We start from the raw sequence: 17,734 nt of genomic DNA, 5'->3' as shown, positions 1-17,734 counted from the left end.
GCTGTCAGTAACGCGTGTCCCACCGACACTCCCTTGGTTTGTAGAAGTTTTCCTGCTGGTTCGAAACAAAAGTTCTCCGCCTGTAAAGCTGGCGCTACTGTCATCACATTGGCCACTGAGAAAGAAGGGATTGTTACATCAGCGTTGGTAATCAATTTAACCGACCGTGTTTGGTGATCTGTCCGCTGCGATGTAATGGCTGCAAGAGGCTGATCTCCAAACGTAATTGAGGCCTTCGGCTCTCGATAATCGATTTGTACTTTGCCATACTGTTTCAGGAAATCATTGCCCAAAATCAAATCAATTCCGTCCATCCCAAATACCACCGCTTCGCAAGTTGCTGTTCCCATTTTGTGGTTGACCGAAATGGTGGCTGCTCCCATCAACGTTGCTTGTTCTCCATTAGCCATCACCACCCGCGGTCCGTCCCATGGACGCATCACGAACTGGGATGCACGTAGCAGCTCCGGTGATATAACTGTCAGTGCTGCCCCTGTGTCGACGACTGCCATTACTTTCCGTGTTCCACAAGTGACTTCTTCTCTGATCAGCTTGCTGAAATCTAGTCTAAGGATAGGTTGCTCCTTTATCTCGTCCTGTGTTGATGAATCTGCAGTCGTCTCGGCTAGCTGGGACACGATGTTGATTGGCGCGGGAGGACCCAACGGCCTTCTCTGTGGGCCAGGAGGACCTGAGTAGGGTCGTTGTCGGAAACGAGCAGATTGCGGATTTTCCCAACAATTCCGGTTCATGTGCCCCGTTCCGTTACAACAGTAACATTTGAGTACTCCGTTATTATTTCTGTAGATTCTCTCCGACTCTCCCCACGTAACTGTCTTCTCGTTTCCTGGTCTCTTCGGAGGTGGAGTTGCTTGAATCTTCAAACTTTCTACCGCACCTTACAGTTCTTTAATTACTTTCCATAATTCCGTATCAGCCACAGTTGGAGCTGGTTTTGGAAGGGTCCGAATGAAATCAATTGGAACATCCGCCACTCTGGTTGCTGCCACCCAGAGCACCGCGTCCGTTCAGTTTCGTCTATTGGCCAAGAGCTTGGCATCAGTAAACCGTTTCGCCGCCTCTAAAAATTCTTTGCCTGTTTTGGGTTGTAACGGGTACAATTTTTCGACCAACGAGGGCCGTAATCCCCCAAAAAGGTAGTCGACTTTGGTGGCTTCCGCCATTGTTGGATCCACCACCCTACAAAGATCAATAACATCGTAATAGTAGTTAGTGGTCGCTTCTTCGATACCTTGAACCCGGTTCCGCAAGCGTCTTTCCTGGAACAGCTTGTAGTTTTGTTGCTGAAATTCTTTCAAAAACAGTGTTCTGACTCCAGTCACTGCCGGAAGATCAGCTGCGTTGAGGCCAACCCCCGGTCGTATGGGTAAATCACGCCACTCCGTCGGAAGTGTGGAGCACAGGTACCATTTTCTTGCCGCTCCATCCAGATACATGCTGAAATTCGCCCTTAGCTCCGTATCGCCCCATTGATTGTACGCTCCCGTTGACTCGTAACGCTCAAGCTAGTCGAAGGCGTCATCTTCCGGCGTTGCCTTAAAGACCTTGGGACTCAAAAACTTTATCTGAGGTCTTTATCTGAAGTCTTTATCAGTACCTGAATCACTATCGGTATCTGCAAATAACTGCTCCTCGTCAGTGCTATCCCCGTTTTCCTCTTCTTCGCTTTCTTCGCTACTTTCGTGTGCGTCGTCAATACTCTTGTCTACGTTAGATTCTTCAAGATCTTTCGCAGTACTCTCCAACTCGTCGTCTTCACTTTTTTCGCTACCTTCTTTAACTGCCTCAATACTCTTGTCTACGTAAGATTCTTCAAGATCTTTCGCAGTACTCTCCAACCTTTTTTAGCCTGGATTACCCGCTGCCCACTTCCCACTACGTCCTCTGTGCTGTCCGGCTCAACAGTTTTTCCTTCCAGATGCTGTTCCGGTACCGGGCGCGTAGATGGAGGCAAAGGGTGTAAACGTCTGCTCGGATCTCTTGGACAACTAGGCCAACGTCGATTCGATGACTTTCTCATTTACCTCCGGCAAAAAAAATGATTAATGTCTTTCTGCATTACAATACCTCAAAATCTTGTCACAGCAATAAACGATTTCCTTGAGAGAAAGCTAATAGAAACCAAATAGTCTTACCCACTGTCAGCCGAAAACGTGGCTCCGTATCCAACAATTTAAGATTTGGCACAACCCGTTGGTTAAACCGCTTGTGGTAGAGCCCCTAAACGATTTTCGCCTCTGACAATGAATAATACTATAAGATAAACTTCCTTGCCTTGTCTCCTTAGTAATGCTGCATCTCCACCATTTGTTACACTTGGGGGTGATGTGTAACACGAGTGTATTAGGACGTGCACACTTTAAGACGTCAAGTAAGAACATTGCATTCAAGAGACACTACACCGCCTATTTATGGTAGGCGAACAGCAAGGTTGAATCATCGAGTAGTTTCGCCCTTGCTGTTTCTACGAACAATCGAGATAACCCGTATGACTTATTACTGAGCCAGGTCGGTTGTACGAGTACATCCGCCCTTGCTTGTTTCTACAAAAGAAGAAGATACCCTTAACCATTTACTACAAAGCAAGGCCGAACGTTCGAGTACATTCGCCCTTGCTTGTTTCCCCGAAGCGTCAGAGAAGGTGCAAGCGTCCTGTGATGCTACCGCAACATTCAGACAAAGCAAGGTCGAATGTACTCGTACATTCGCCCTTGCTTGTTTCCCCGAAGCGTCAGAGAAGGTGCAAGTGTCCTGTGATGCTACCGCAACATTCAGACAAAGCAAGGTCGAATGTACTCGTACATTCGACGATATGCTAGGATAGCGTGTCCTAATATCTCTAGCATTTAGCTAGAAACTTTTAATTAGCATAGAAAGCTTTGCCTAAATTAGATGAATTTAACCATGTCTAGTTTATATGGGTTCAAATGATGTCTTGTGGTAGTGTATCCACTTTGAAATTATTCATATACGGTAGCTTCCACACGCGTAGGGTAGGGCTACACCTGCGTAACCCATGCCAACTTTCCTTTTTTTCCTGAAGCATAGGGGTGTCATCTTTATAGCTAGCTAAACGTTAGGGATGTTAAAATGGTGTCGGCTTTTTAACTCGAAAACGAATGGACATATTAAATGAAGAAGAACAAGCGCAATTCAAAATTTAAAAAACAAAAACTCGAAGAAAAGCAGAAACAATTAAAAAGTTTGGAATATTGACGAAAAAATCTGAAAAAAATCCCTGATAACAGTCGTGTTGCATTTAATTCAGCTGTTGCTGGTGATTCTAATCTAAAATCAAAATTGAAGATCAAGAACACCAACAGGGCCTTGGATAGAAAAAATAAAAACTCTGTTATTGCCAGAAATAATTTGAATCGTAAGCACGGATCAGCAGCTCATGAAAACGGCAAGAAATATATCGTAGCATCTTAACCCTGGAAAAATTAACTCTAACAACTGATTAAGGACGGATTTCAAGTGAAAATATCACCAGTGTTCATCCAATTACGCCGAAAACGGAGTAGTAGCCATCAAGGAAAAAGCCATGTAAACACCATTCCAGTAAGACTTATTCGTTTTCGGAACCACTTTCACAAAACTCATCCAGATCAGCGACTGTGCAAAAGAACTTTCCGGACCGAGAATGAGCTTGCATATATATTGTAACCACCAGAATTGTGTTACATTCCTCAAGATGAGTTGCTATTGGGATCACAACAGCAAATTTACAGGCTCCTATTTCTTTATGAAATATACTGGTTCTAATTTTATTGGAACTCTGACACACAAATAACTGACGTGTGCTCTATCTTGATGAAGTTTGTAAAGAAAGGCTTTCGCCGATATCGACCACCAAGTAAGCGCTGATTACAGTGTCCCTGGCGGCCTTACATGTATTACAGATCAAATATAGTTGGTTTGAGGACGAGTCGAGCCCGACCTAGTTAGTTGCAAGTCAGATGGCAGATCGTGATCCGCAACACTATATGATTCCGGTCTTCCTTCTAGGGAGCCAGTCAAAACTCTTTTTAACGCAAGTCCTCTGGGAATGAACACGGAAAAATGCCTTGCTGACGTTTTATTCGAAACACCGTTTTACGTTGATCATAAGTCCATAAGTAGGGATACTTATATGGGGATCTAATCCTTTAATCCAGTAAGAAGTCATTATTGTAATACAGTACCCAACAACCGATAAAGAACACCCCCTTCGTTTTGCGTGCTTTCTTATGGCGCTACGTGTCTCACAAAAATGCAAATTTTTTACGGCTAAACATAGATTTTTTCTTCCTTTTTTCCCGATGAGGAGAGAAAATGATCTACAAAATATGTTTGCTTCACATTTTTGTAGGACATACCCCCACATCCCTACACCCTCGTTCATAGATTAAGTACACGTGCATTTCCCTCCATAAGCGTAGTGTAAAATAAAAAAATAAAAAATTAATACTTAGATAAGTGCCGAAATTTATTTTTTAAACCAAAAGATGTTGCGTCATTTAATGAATAGAACCGCGAATAAATGAAAAAAAAATTCAACTCCCTTTCCTATCCCTTGAAGTTTACTCCCTTCAAAAATTAGGGGCGAAAATCCTAACTTCTCCTCCAGTCACTAGGAGCCCTGGCGCGCGTGCCCCGCAACGTTCTGAAAAAAAAAGAAAAGAAATCAATGGCGGGATTTTGAATGAAAAAGCCAGACACGTCTTTGTTGAATCTTACTAATTACCATCTAATGAATAAGTATACCTTGGGAATCTCACTTATACCTTGATTTTTCATTCTTCAAAAATTGAAAAGTTTGATTGTATAAAGTTACTTTATTCTTATATTGCGCGTCGTGGCAGAACCAGGGCAGTGTCTCATGCAAGTAATTAATATGGGAAAGGGAAGTGATTTATCAGTGATAGAGAAAAGTACAATTGTAACAATGCAAGAGGGTGGTTCTTCTTATCGAGTAATTTCAAAGAGCGTAGGTTGAAGTATAACAGCTGTAAAAAATGTTTTGGATAGTTTTCAGAAAGAAAAAAAAGTTGTCCCTGGTCGTCAAACAAAGTGCAAGAAAGAACTTAAACTGTTCCAAAAAACTGCTCGATATTTGTATTTGTTATAAAAAAGAAGTCTACGTAAACCTTTGCCTGTTTTGACTGAAAAAATAAATCTCGCGGTCGATGTACCTGTCTCTTTATCAACAGTTAGAAGATGTTTAGTGACTTACGGAATGAATGGCCGAGTGGCATGCAAGAAACCGTTGCTTCGTAAAGCAAACATTCAGAATCCTTTAAAATTTGCAAGAGAACACGTTAATTGGATGACTCGGCAATAAGATAAAGTTTTATTTACTGACGAAACAAAAGTGAAATTTTTGGAACACACAGGCGGACTTTTGCTCGACGAGCACCAGGGGCCGTATTCCGAACTTGGCTTGATATTCAAGGGAGATTGGATCCCAAGCTTGGATTGAGTAATCCTAATCCTGACCAAGCCAAGCACAGTTTGAAGAGAGAATTCTAAACACGAATTTATTGTTGATTGAGTTGGATTGACATTTTTCCTTGACTTGGACAAGCTTGGGAGGAGGGTCTTATTTCGACCAATCACGGAACGCGTTTCACAAATTATTAGCAGACGAAACTACAACACCAAAAAAAGTCAACACAACAATTTTGGTCAGTTTGAAAAGTAGTGAGAAATGGCTAGCAATAACAAAGGAAAATCTCTTAAGAAATCAGTTAATAAACCGATAAGTGTTTGTGAAAGTTCAGTTTCATTGAAAAACAGAATTGAATGGACTACCCAAAATAATTTGCCCTACCCCTTAAACTTAACTTTATTTTATTGTCTATTCTGCATTTTAACAGCTGCCTTTTATTTGTTCGCACATTCTCCAAGGTGCCCACGATCATGCTGTAACAAGAGAAAAAAACTAAGGCATGGAATGAGATTCATGAGGCAATCAGTTTAGAGTTCCCCGATGGTGATCCAAAAAACGGTTCTCAAGTAAAGAAAAAATGGGACAATCTCAATAGAGAAGCAAGAGCTGAGATTGTCAAGTATAACTCATCGATAAGTGGGACAGGTAGTTTATTATTCTATCAGTATATTACAATTTTACTTAACTTGAAACGTTAACCTAGGTGGAGGCCCTGAATATCAATTTAAGAAACCGCTTCACAAAAAGATTTTTGAAGATATCATAGGAGTAAACAATCCAGCAATAGCTAATGGAGGAATCGAAGTAAAACATAAAGCAATCTCCCGCGTCACTGACGGAAACGTATCCAATAAGCCACTAACAATTTAGTAACAGATAGCTAGCTTACTGATAAGAATAATTCGGGGTTTCCATATGCTACCCGATTACCCGACCCGATAATGACAATAACGAGTAATGGAAAGACTCTATTTTGTATTGCAAAAATAGTTCTACTTAGCCGGGGGGTAGGGGAGTCTACCGATGATACAGTCTACACTTTTCCAGACATTTAATACCTAGGGCAAAAAAAAAGGTGTCTGGACTGACATTACCCAACCCCCCTTATAATGATTTTGCGCCAAAACCGCCCTACCTCTCTTTAAAAAGGTAAACTATTAATATTTTCTACCCACAGATGGCTTTTTCAAAACAAATCGGTGTTCACCTTTTTGTGCAGGATACGGTACATATTACGTAAGTAACACAAAGTAAATGTTGTTTTTGCTGACTGAAAGCTAATGTTGTTTTAAACAGGGATGATGGGACCGTTCTTTCAATCACTCCGACTCCATCAATGCCTGACAAAATATTAATAACTGAAGGTGTTAGTTGCAACGGCCGCTCTACACCCAAAACTACACGATTAACAATGAGTGCGACGAAAAAGAAAATTTGTCAGTTGAGTGACGAAATTGGAAAAAAACGACTGAAAAGGGAAAGATTTATGTATTTAAACGTGTTGATGGAAAGTAGAGCTCGTTTAGGGGTTCCTGTAACTATGGAAGAAGTACCTGAAGACCTTTACGAAATAATGATGAATCTAAAAGAACATGTTTGATTGTTTGACTACTTCATGTACTTTACTTCTTGAATACATTTGCATGTGTCGTCAGTGTTTTCCAAAAACATTTTTAGCAATTCTTTTTCTCTTTTCAAAGCCAAGCCTTCGAGCTCTAGCATCTTGTTGAGTGGAAGGTTCAGGAGCGTTGTTCCTAGGCATCATGCATTCAAACAATTCGCCTTCTTCGATGTCATCATCAAAATCCGGTTGTTTTCTTGCTAAGGCAATATTGTTTAAAACAAAACGGGCCAATATAATTCCGAAAAAGAGATGGTCTAGATTATTTCTCATCAAGCCAAAACGTTTATAAATTTTTCGTATAATACTTGCATGTACGTTGAAGTTGGACTCTTATCTCGCCATGTAAACAATGAAATCTGCGTTTCACGGCTCCAAAAGCTCTTTCAATTACACATCGAGTTCTTTTGTGAGACCGATGAAATTTTACGTGTGAAAAGAAATCAGAAAATTCATCATTAGATATCATAAGTAAACAGTGCACTCAAATAAACAATCTCTGTGAGCCATTATACTTCTTCATCGTTGGAAGGAATGTTGAACGGCGTGATATGGTATGGGGTGCCACCATAACCGCTGTCGCCCAAAAGAAATCCTTCACCAAATTCCCCCTGAACACATTGTAGCCCCAGCGCACTCGTTTTAAACATGGTTGAGTCATGTACACTGCCTGGTTTAGTGGCGTTTACACTAAGAAAGCGGCCATTAGCGTCACACACACCCTATTAAATAAAAGCCGTAAGCTCTATATAATACATAAATAAACGTCCTATTGATGCATACTTGTACGTTTATGGAGTGGTATCCTTTTCTATTTACAAATGCATATCCATGTTGATGAGGTCGTTGAATTCTTATGTGTGTGCCATCAATACATCCAATAATACCAGGAATTCTTGCGATTTCGGTAAATTCTCTTTTCAACTGAACAATACGAAATGATGCGAAAGATGTTTTTAATAAATAAATGACTACATCACTTACTTGCAATAAATTTGGAGGAAAATGAATATGGTCATGAGCAATCATACACAATGCTCTTGATACGTCATGAATTGAACGGCAAACTGTAGCCTGACTATATTTCAAAACATTTCCAACCACAGTTTGGAATGTTCCGGTCCCATAAAACTGAAGGGCAATTAACACTTGATCGAAAGGAATAATTCTCCGTTTAGCTTAAGTAATTCTCACTTTAAGAAAAGGTGTCAATAAATCTAGTTTCATCAACAGTAAAAAGTATATGAATTTTACGTAGAAACCAATACATCAAGTGAATTACCTGTGATGTACATGATGGATGGCTTATCAAACCGAAAGGTTTTTCTAGTTTTCTCATCGTCAAATAGCTCAAACATTTTTCTCCGTTGAGAATAAAATGTTCTAAGATTCCCAAGACGCATTTGCCGATCATTCTCATCTTCACTATGCGAAGAATTATCATCCGATTCCAAAAGCCGAAGATCTTCTTCAAACTCGTCAATTAAATTGAAGTCATTCATAGTAAAAATTATGAATTGCACTTTCACTTTGCACTACAGTAAACAACACACTAAACAAAAAGTTCGTCTGCTTATATGTGCCAAACAGGCTTATGAAGGAAGATTAGGTGTGAAAAGGGAGCAAAATGCGTCCTTGAAAATATTGGATTGGAAGGACTAAGATTAGACCAATCATACTTTGGATTGAACCCAGATCTGTAATAGAGAAACCCAGACCCAGAATAGAGATTGAAGTATGCTTAGGATTGAACTACCAATCCTAAGCTGGATTGGGTTTCAAGGTAGTTCGGAATACGGCCCCAGGTGAACGCTATAATAACGAGTTTCTCGTTCCAACAGTCAAGTTTGGTGGAGGGTCTGTAATGTGTTGGGGAGCCCTTTCTTCAAAGGGAGTACTCCCGTTGCACCGAATTGGTGGCATAATGAAGAAGGAAACTTACCACCAAATTCTTATTCGCAAAGTATATTTTAGTGTTTTACTTGTTACGATATAGTTGTTAAATATTCGAATTCTTAGGCAGTTCCTGGAGGTCTCAGCTTGCTTGGGAAAGGGTTTAATTTTCAGGAGGGCAGTGATCCCAAGCATTCGTCCAATCTTTGTCGCTCTTATTTAGATGGAAAAGAGAAATTGGGTATTGATATATATATTTTTTTTATTGCTATACTAATTACGTTCTTTTTAAAAAGGTGTTCTTAAAAGGATGGTATGGCCACCACAAAGCCCTGATTTAAATCCTATAGAGCAAGTTTGGGATTTCGTGAAATCAAGATTAGAAAAATCAAATAAAGTAACGAAGAAAACTATATGGACCGAACTGGAGAAGGCGTGGCGTCAAGTGACACCTATGCTTATCAAGAAATATATCAATACTATGAAAGATCTTTGCCAGGCCGTAATTTTAGTGAAGGGTGGCCACACCAGATATTGATCCAGACTTGCCGTGCGATCAATTTTTTTGAGTTCGATCAAACTCAACTGACAATGAGTTTGAGTTCGATGAAACTTATCGTCGCGATTAATTTCCTGCGCCATCTATCGGTCAATAAAATAAACACAATGTAAAATTTATACAGATATTTGTTCTTTGAGCTTCCATTTAAGACTTAAACCGTTTTCTTTTGTTAATTTCCTTATTTTTACTTATATCGAACAAGCCAAAAGAATTAATTCGACACAAACATAATTGATTAACTCTTTCAACCATTTATTAATTTTACCAATTATTTAGCATTACGTTGTTAACTTTAAAAAAAAGTAACATTTCAAAATGTTTGTCGTTAAGTTGATATCTCTTCGCGGTAAAAATTAGTCCAGCTTGACTAAAAAGTCTCTCAACTGCGGCGGAAGAGGGCAAAGTCACGTTAGATCGTCTAAAAACATTACATAAGTGATGAATTACGTATAATGACAATACACATAGAAGGTCGGCACGGCACTTACTTATACACCTTCATGATGGTTGGATAATTTGGTAGGTCATCTAGATTTCCACACATCTTAAGGAATGTCTCTACTTCATCAATTACCTTTGACTTTTCATTTCGTTTAGTAATTGAGGCAAAAAAAATCCTTCGCGCGTCTCTGTTTCTTCTCCGGACTGGGATCTGATACTGAAGAGGAGGTCCCGTCACTTGAATCATCCGAACTATAGAGAACGAACAAACGTAATGAAATAAAATTTGCGTCAGAATTATTACTCTTTAACTGTAAGTTTTAATTTACGATTCGGACTCGTTGTTTAGTCCCTGAAACCGGACAAATTCTCCTCTGAGCAATGTTTTTGCGCGACGAACATCGTCTTCATTATCCAACCATGATAACTTAAAAAATGGGTTGGTAATCGTAGCCAAACGTAACTCATTATCTGAGAACATGTGTTCAAATCTAGAATTATTGTAAAAATATTTTATTAATGTATTCAACTATTTTTAACTCGGACTTGAGAAACCAAACAAAAAAATATTACCTCTCATAGATAGCGTCAAGCAGTCCAGTGATTAGTGATTGACATTTAATAATCGACGCATTGTCTTGTAGCAAAGCCAGTTTTTTTTTTAAACAGAAATTGTTGGAAGTAGAAACCCCAAGCCGATATTCTTCTCGCCTTGCAACACGTCTAACGCATCAGTGATATATCGCATTATCCTTGTGTATTCCCTCAGGAATTGCTCCTCGTTAGGCATGAAAGGAGTTAAACGAAGCTCTTCAAAAAGTTTCCTCATGCCACGACTCTTCGTTCTCAATAATCGGACAATGCAGCGTATAGCGTAATACTCTGAATTCCATCTTGTTTCGTTTTTTTTTAATGAACAGTTGTCCAATTAGTTCAATTATGAGGTCCGAATTCACTGAACTTAATGTTTGTTTGTTCAGCAACAGTTGAATTTTTACAAGCGTCGAATTTCTCAATTCTTGAAATGTGTGATCCTGAATCTTTGATATGTCAGCCTTCGCTATCAAACTCAACAGATGACAGGCACATTTTCGGTGCATAGGTATAGTGGGATTCACATTGTTAGCGAAATAGTCTTGTGTGATTCTACCGTCAATAATTTCACCAATTTCGAAGTATAACATGTCTTCTTCGTCAGATTGTTCAAAATCATCATCATCATAATTTGGCACATCAGGTGCATTCCCACTCTCCCGAAACGCCTTTAAAAAATTAGAACCGTTGTCGGTTGTTGCTCCTCGCAGCTTGTCAACTACTTCATATTCCTTGTGGAGATATTCAATCATTTTTGTCAGCACGTCATACGTATGGCGCCCTTTGATCCGTCGTATGCCAAGACAGGCACTTCTTCGTTTTAAGGATTCGCCGTCAAACCAATGAATGGTCTCACCGAGATACGATTTCCTTCTACTAGTCCATGCGTCTATAGTCGTTGCTGCATCTGTAGATTTGCTAAGAGCATCAATAAGCTGTAACCTTCTTTCATTGTATATAGTCTCCAGTCTGTTTGTAAAAAACGTTCGTCCGTGTAAAACTAGATTCGGGGCCAGACAATTAACTAGTTGTTTGAAACCAGGTTTCTCGATGGTATAAATTGGTAAGACGTCAACAACGAGGAAATTCTAAAAAGAAATATCAACATTTATGAAAGAAATACATTAAATAGTCTAAATGAAATGAAGTAATTACCAACACCCAACTATCAAGATCTTCTTGTGTAATTATGGCACGTCTATTTACTGAAATAGGTGTGTTGTTGAGACTTGTTGAATAATCCAGATGTTTTACAGCATCTTCCCAAAGTTTAAGATGTCCAAGATCCTGATTGGGATCATGATTCTGGTAGGGTATTATGAAAAGTTATCGTGTGAGTCTGACATGCAAGAATATATATAAAAAATATATGTAAGAAAATATCACCCACCAAGAAATGCCTTTTGGCATTGTATCAAGAAGAATGAGGCACCACAAGTGGTTTTTCAGAACCATCCCTTTTCTTTTTTGGGACGCAGTCAGGATATAGACAGCGATATAGACTGGCATTTTTGCCAGGCACTTCCCCTACACATGTGAAGAATTCTGCAGGTAGAACCAATTTCTTTAAAGGCATTACAGTGCTGCTACATAAATAAAAAAAAATTAATCACCCCCAATACATTTGATAGTTAGATAAGATATTGTTACCTAGCATTGGGTTGCGATACATGATTTGTATTTGGAGATGCATTCTCATCACCAAAATCTTCATTATCAGACAGCCCTGACATAGTTATTGTTACACAGCTTCACTTTACAATACTCTAATTGGAAAATATAAATACAATAATGAAATTTATGAAACTAATCTGACAGTACTTTTCAAAAAACGTTGACAGTTTCACTAGTGCACGACTTCAATAGTAACATTCTTGGCACTTAATTATATTTACTATTACTAGATGGCGTGCAGTAAGAAATATTGATTGCAAAATTGAGTTTGAGCTCGATAAAAAATTTTGAGTTTGATCGCGATTAAACTCATTCTTAAATGAGTTGAGCGATCGATCAATTTTTGAGTTTGAGTTTGATCTCGATCAAAAATTGAGTTCGATCACGGCAACTCTGTATTGATCTTAGCTATGTTTATTTATAAACTAACCGTTAAACCCAGAATTGATGAAATATTGAATTTATTCCAGGTTTTGTGAGACACGTAGCGCCATAAGAAAACACGCAAAACGAAGGGGGTGTTCTTAATCGGTTGGTGGGTACTGTATGTTATATACTAGATAAACATAACATACTTACATTTGTAAGTTGTACTTGTTTTTGTTTTTACTCATCCTTCCTGTTGTTTTCTACTTTTCTGAACACAGTCAAACGTCAGTGTATATGTTTTAGTGTTTTCAATGAATCAAATCAAATCAGTAAATAAAAAAAAGATCAAGCCAAATCAAATCAAAGGCTTAAATTTAAAACAAAATTGGCGCTACGAAAATTGGTAGGAATGAAACGAAATAGGACTGAAAATTTCCAGTCCTTTCACCGATCTGATGAGCTCTCCGATCTCCGATCCGATCGCCCATCACCGATCGTCCATCACCGATCGCGAAATTTTTTTTGGATAGCCCTAAGCATAAGGTGAACCATCGTTCCCTCTGGTGCGAAAATCAACAATCTTTTATCATATATATATATATATTTTTAACATCGTAATGTAACTCCTGTCACATTTATTTAATCTTCATATTGTTTTGTTTCTTATTTTATAAATTTTATTTAATTTTAGAGGTTTTTTAAAAGAAAACACATGTTAAAATGGTACCATACCGCTAGATGGACAAAAAATAATCGGAGATCTGGGGAAAAAATTTATCGCTAATAAGATCATTCTCAAAAGGATAGAAAACAGATTTGATCTACAAAGAAATGATCTGGGGGCAGCACTGGGTTTAACTTTGTTTATTGTAAATTCTTCATCCCTCTAGCATTCACAGAGGGGGTTGAGGAAGATTATTCGGCTTAACATCACAGCCCCTTTGGTGAACCATCACCCTCCCCAATGGTGTCACCCGGTGATACCATATTATTAGTATAGGTTTGTTGCTGAGGTTTTGAAGATTTACAAATAAGAACACTTCAACAGCCTTCGTTATCAGCTTTGGGTTGGGAAGTAAAAGTATTTTGGCAGCAAACAATTTCACACTATCACTGAACGTGAGTCCACACTTAGTAACACGATAAGCTCTCATTTTTAGATAAGGATGAAAAACACAGAATGCCTTGTTGCCTTGCAATGCTTTGTTTTTAATATTTTATTTTGTAGCGCCAATGTACTACTACCAATGTACTATACTTGTCACTTAGCGACGGATGCTAAGAGATGCAAATGCGCGATGTCAATGGATTTTACTAGTCTGGCCGGATGTCAGAGGACTCAAAAGCCCGTCTATGGCCGGCCAGAGAGACAGTCCAATGTAGTGATTCAGACTAGTTGTTAGTGCTGTTATTGCTGTCACTGTGTAATGCTGTGTGTGTGTGTCGTGTAAGCTGTCTATGACTGAATATATCCCTTGACCCAGTGAATCTGTTACATGGTGGGGATGCTCCTGCGTTGTTCAATGATCAGATACACTTTTTAACTCGGGTAGGCGTTCGCTGTGAGGGTTGTCTGGAAAACGAACTCGGCAATTTATTGCCAGACACGAGGCCACAGCAACGGTCTGGGAGAGCGTGTATTTCACAGTGGGATCGCAGCGGATCCTCGTGTGAATGTCACACGGGAGAGGTGTGATAATAGACGCTGGGGAAAGGAGCCGTAGACGAGCAGCAGAGGAGGCCGCCAAGGAGATTCAGACCCATTACTTGGGTTTGAGGGTGGCGACACCTCTAGCACGTTCTTCAACAAGGATTGCAGGCAGCAAACGCTGCTTGAGCTCGGTCAAAGGGCCGTTCAAGAGGCCCTCCTGGAGAAGTGAGCAACCTCACTTTGGGACAGAAAGGTACGTGGTTGGCCAGGGAAGTGTCCCTACTCGACGACCGCAAGTCGCTTATCCTGTGTCAGTCTCAAGGGTCCAGAAAAAGATTGACGCACAGGACGTCTCAGTGGAAGCTAAGACGGTCGGAGGCGACCGGGTATCGCACTCGCAGCGGAGGAAGTCGTACGACCCAAATTCGCTCGGAATGCATGGGTTGGTGACCGGAAACCGAGAGGTGCGGAAGGGGTCGGCGCAGGCGAAAGGGGCTGCCGACAGAAGACGCACAGTTAGCATGGAAGCCGATACCACTGGGGTCATCAACCGATCGTCGGGTACCGACAGCGGACAGCTGTCGGATGCGAGGGGCGACAAGGAGTGAGGGCTTGGAAAGAAGACCCCCCGCGCGAAGGCCTACGGCCTAGAGCGTTTTGTACTCCGCAGGAAGTAGCAACGGTGAAACAGGGACGCGGTGGATTCAGCGTCGGAGGATCGCCAAGCCGACAGTCTCTGGAGGATTCTAAACCCGAGTGGGACCCGTTTTTGGAAGAGGAGGAAGACATGGCAGAACGCCAAATGTTCCATTAGAAGGAGCCGGAAAAGTTCCGAGGTACAGTATCCTGGACAAAAATCCGAACACCGATTTAATTTTTTAAAGCCACCTGTTGGCGGGGTAAAGGGTTTTTGTTTGTTTTTCTTTAAGAGGGAGGGTAGACGAGGTGATGTACACATAGTGCAGGGTTGGGTAAGTCTAGAATTTTTTTTTGTATGCCTTAAGGTATTACGCTTTAAGGCAAGTAACAAGTCGGGACATTTTTGCAACCCCCAGGGTGATGTGTTTTTTTAAAACGACAGTCGGAAATGTTGGATTTAGGCTGTGTAATATTCCTTACCCAAAATAAATTAGAGAGCTGCCTTTGCACAATTATGTCGATACCGATGGCATATGTGTAGAGCATCTGGATGCGACGCCGTAAATCAGTGATCGATTCCCGATAATGAATAGCGAAATATTTCGTATCTTTATAATATATTCTTCATTCGAATGTGCTGGGAATTAATTATTTTAGAACGAAGTGAATTATTATTTTTTAAGTTATTTAATAAACAAAAAAAGCACATATTGCTCCATGAAAGCTTGTTTTATATATGAAGGGGAATTTCTCGTAAGGTCACCACAATAATTCATCGCCTCATCTTGATTCGAACACCGACCTCCAGCATCACATTCAGAAAGGATACACCTACGCCACTGACAACGACGTAAACATTCACAGGCAGCTGGAACATAAGCTAAATTGTTTCGGTAAGCAACATTACCAAGCCCACCGTTTCGAAAGGATTGGTCGCCATAATCGTTGGTCCAATAACGATCTTGCAAGGGCTATTGATGTGTCTCTCGAGGATGCTGTCTACAAATGGATTGTAGGCCTTGATGCGAGAAACACCCGCCCGGAACACCGGTAAGACCAGACGGTCAAAGTAGCCGAAACGGACGACGATGCAACGCACTACAGAGAGGTGCGTGGGCTCAAGACGCTGTTCCTGAAGCGGTTCGTGGCGGTAAGCCTGAAGCGGCAGACGGAAAGGAAGCTGCGCATGCGGGTCCAAGTGAAGGAGGAAGACATCATGGAATACTACCATGATGTTATGGATATGTGTCGCATTCTTTAGCCAGACATGGCTGAAGAGGTGCGCATACATCAACTTTTCAGGGGACTGAGCCCGGCCCTCTACCAGAGGCTTTACGTGTTAGGCATTAAATCGTGTGAGGAATTCCTGGAGGAGGCGAGACTTCACGTGGATGCCGTAAAAATAGCCTATAAGAGAGGGTACGAGGATGCGCGAAGATAGCGCAAGAAGCCTGCGGTCGGGGCCGTAGGCCTTGACAAGGTGCAAGACCTACAGTGCCAGATTCAATAACTGAGGGACGAGCTAGCCCGGGCAGGAGATCCTTCGAAAAGGAAGGAGAAGGACGGGGGAAAAGCGAAAGGAAAAAGAAGCAGAAAAAGAAAAATCTGATTCGCTGTTTTAATTGCAATGAAGAAGGACACATTGCGAGAAGGTACCAGAAAGAAAAGAAGGAAAGGGCGACGAAATCTAAGAAACCCGAGGCGGAGACCAGACTACGGGAATGACCAATGGTGATCGTCAGCCGACCGAAGAAATTTTTATTGGTACACGACCAATCGACGCTTTTGTGGACACAATAGCAATAATTTCAGTTATTTCGCCATCATTGGCGAGTAAATTGAAGTTGAAAATAGTCCCGTGGGAAGGACCGATGGTCGAGACGGTTGATCGACAACCGATGAACCCGAGGGGAAAGGTTTCCTTAACGGTCACGAATATAAACGCGTCCGTGGAAGGGGAAGCCTTGGTCCTAAAGACGTTTGGACCAGAATTTATCATGGGGAGAAATCTACTGAAGCTGTTTCGAGAGCTAAAAATCTGTTTTAGCCATCCGCCAATAGTGGAACTCGGCGCCATCCACATGGAAGTGAGCAGTGGGAACCAAACAGTGAGGAAAGTGACAGTGATAGTGCGGGTGACGGTGCCGAAAAGAAGTGCGGTGCCAGTGAAAGTTACAATATCTGAATCGGGAGGAAATGACACGATTATGTTACTCAGACCATCTAAGAAACTGCTGCAGAATAGTGGACTGTTGGCGGGTCACGCACTGATCGACTGCTCGAAGACGGATGCAGTGGTTCACGTGATGAACGTCGATCATGCGGATCATGTGATCGTAGAGGGAACATGCATCGGTCACCTAGTGCCCATCGACCAGACCAGTAATCTCTCTCTGGAACTTGGTGAGGGGAGGGATGGAGCTAGGGAAGTAAGGAACCGGTCGAGAAAATCGCGGGAGCCAGCTGCATTCGATGAATGTATGGCGTCGATCTTAGCGGCGCAAGATCGAAACTACCTAATTGAGCTGCTGATAGAGTTCCAGGATGTGTTTGCTGACAGCGATGATTGTTTGGGCCAGTGCACTGTGCTTGAACCTGCTATCCCAACCGGAGGGGCGGTATCGATTAACAACTGCCAAGGAGACGTGCATGGAGGGAGCGAGAATTGATTAAGGATGAGGTCAACAAGATGCTTAAGCAGGGGGTTATAGAGCCTGCTCAAAGCCCGTGGTCATCGTTCATGGTCCTGGTGATAAAAAAGGACGGGAATCGGCGATTCTGCATTGACTACAGGCGGCTGAATGAAGTGACAACGAAAGATGTTTACCCACTCCCGCG

At 41.1% G+C, this 17,734-nt stretch overlaps 1 protein-coding gene across 1 annotated transcript; it reads right to left on the bottom strand.

The window, feature by feature from the left end:
• Nucleotides 1-10,121: 10,121 nt before the first annotated feature.
• On the bottom strand, nucleotides 10,122-16,127 carry LOC116915580. The gene is made up of 7 exons (XM_045176258.1): nucleotides 15,804-16,127; nucleotides 11,719-11,868; nucleotides 11,566-11,651; nucleotides 10,975-11,319; nucleotides 10,543-10,614; nucleotides 10,350-10,460; nucleotides 10,122-10,221 (listed from the first exon to the last, which is right to left on the bottom strand). The coding sequence occupies exons 1-7, from the start codon at nucleotides 16,125-16,127 to the stop codon at nucleotides 10,122-10,124; spliced, it is 1,188 nt and encodes a 395-aa protein (XP_045032193.1).
• Between the last annotated feature and the right edge of the window lie 1,607 nt (nucleotides 16,128-17,734).

Source organism: Daphnia magna, linkage group LG1 (genome assembly GCF_020631705.1).
Source record: "Daphnia magna isolate NIES linkage group LG1, ASM2063170v1.1, whole genome shotgun sequence".
Classification (NCBI taxonomy): domain Eukaryota; kingdom Metazoa; phylum Arthropoda; class Branchiopoda; order Diplostraca; family Daphniidae; genus Daphnia; species Daphnia magna.
The sequence above is the reverse complement of the archived record's forward strand: the minus strand, read 5'-3'. Positions and strand labels throughout refer to the sequence as shown.

Excerpts from the sequence above, each read along its gene's own strand:
- LOC116915580 (XM_045176258.1), bottom strand. The coding sequence starts at position 16,127 with ATGGTAGTATTCCATGATGTCTTCCTCCTTCACTTGGACCCGCATGCG. Across the intron at positions 11,320-11,565 it reads AATTGTCTGGCCCCGAATCT|AAAAATGATTGAATATCTCC; the intron begins AGTTTTACACGG and ends TGACGTGCTGAC. Across the intron at positions 10,461-10,542 it reads CTTGACGCTATCTATGAGAG|ATTTGAACACATGTTCTCAG; the intron begins GTAATATTTTTT and ends CAATAATTCTAG.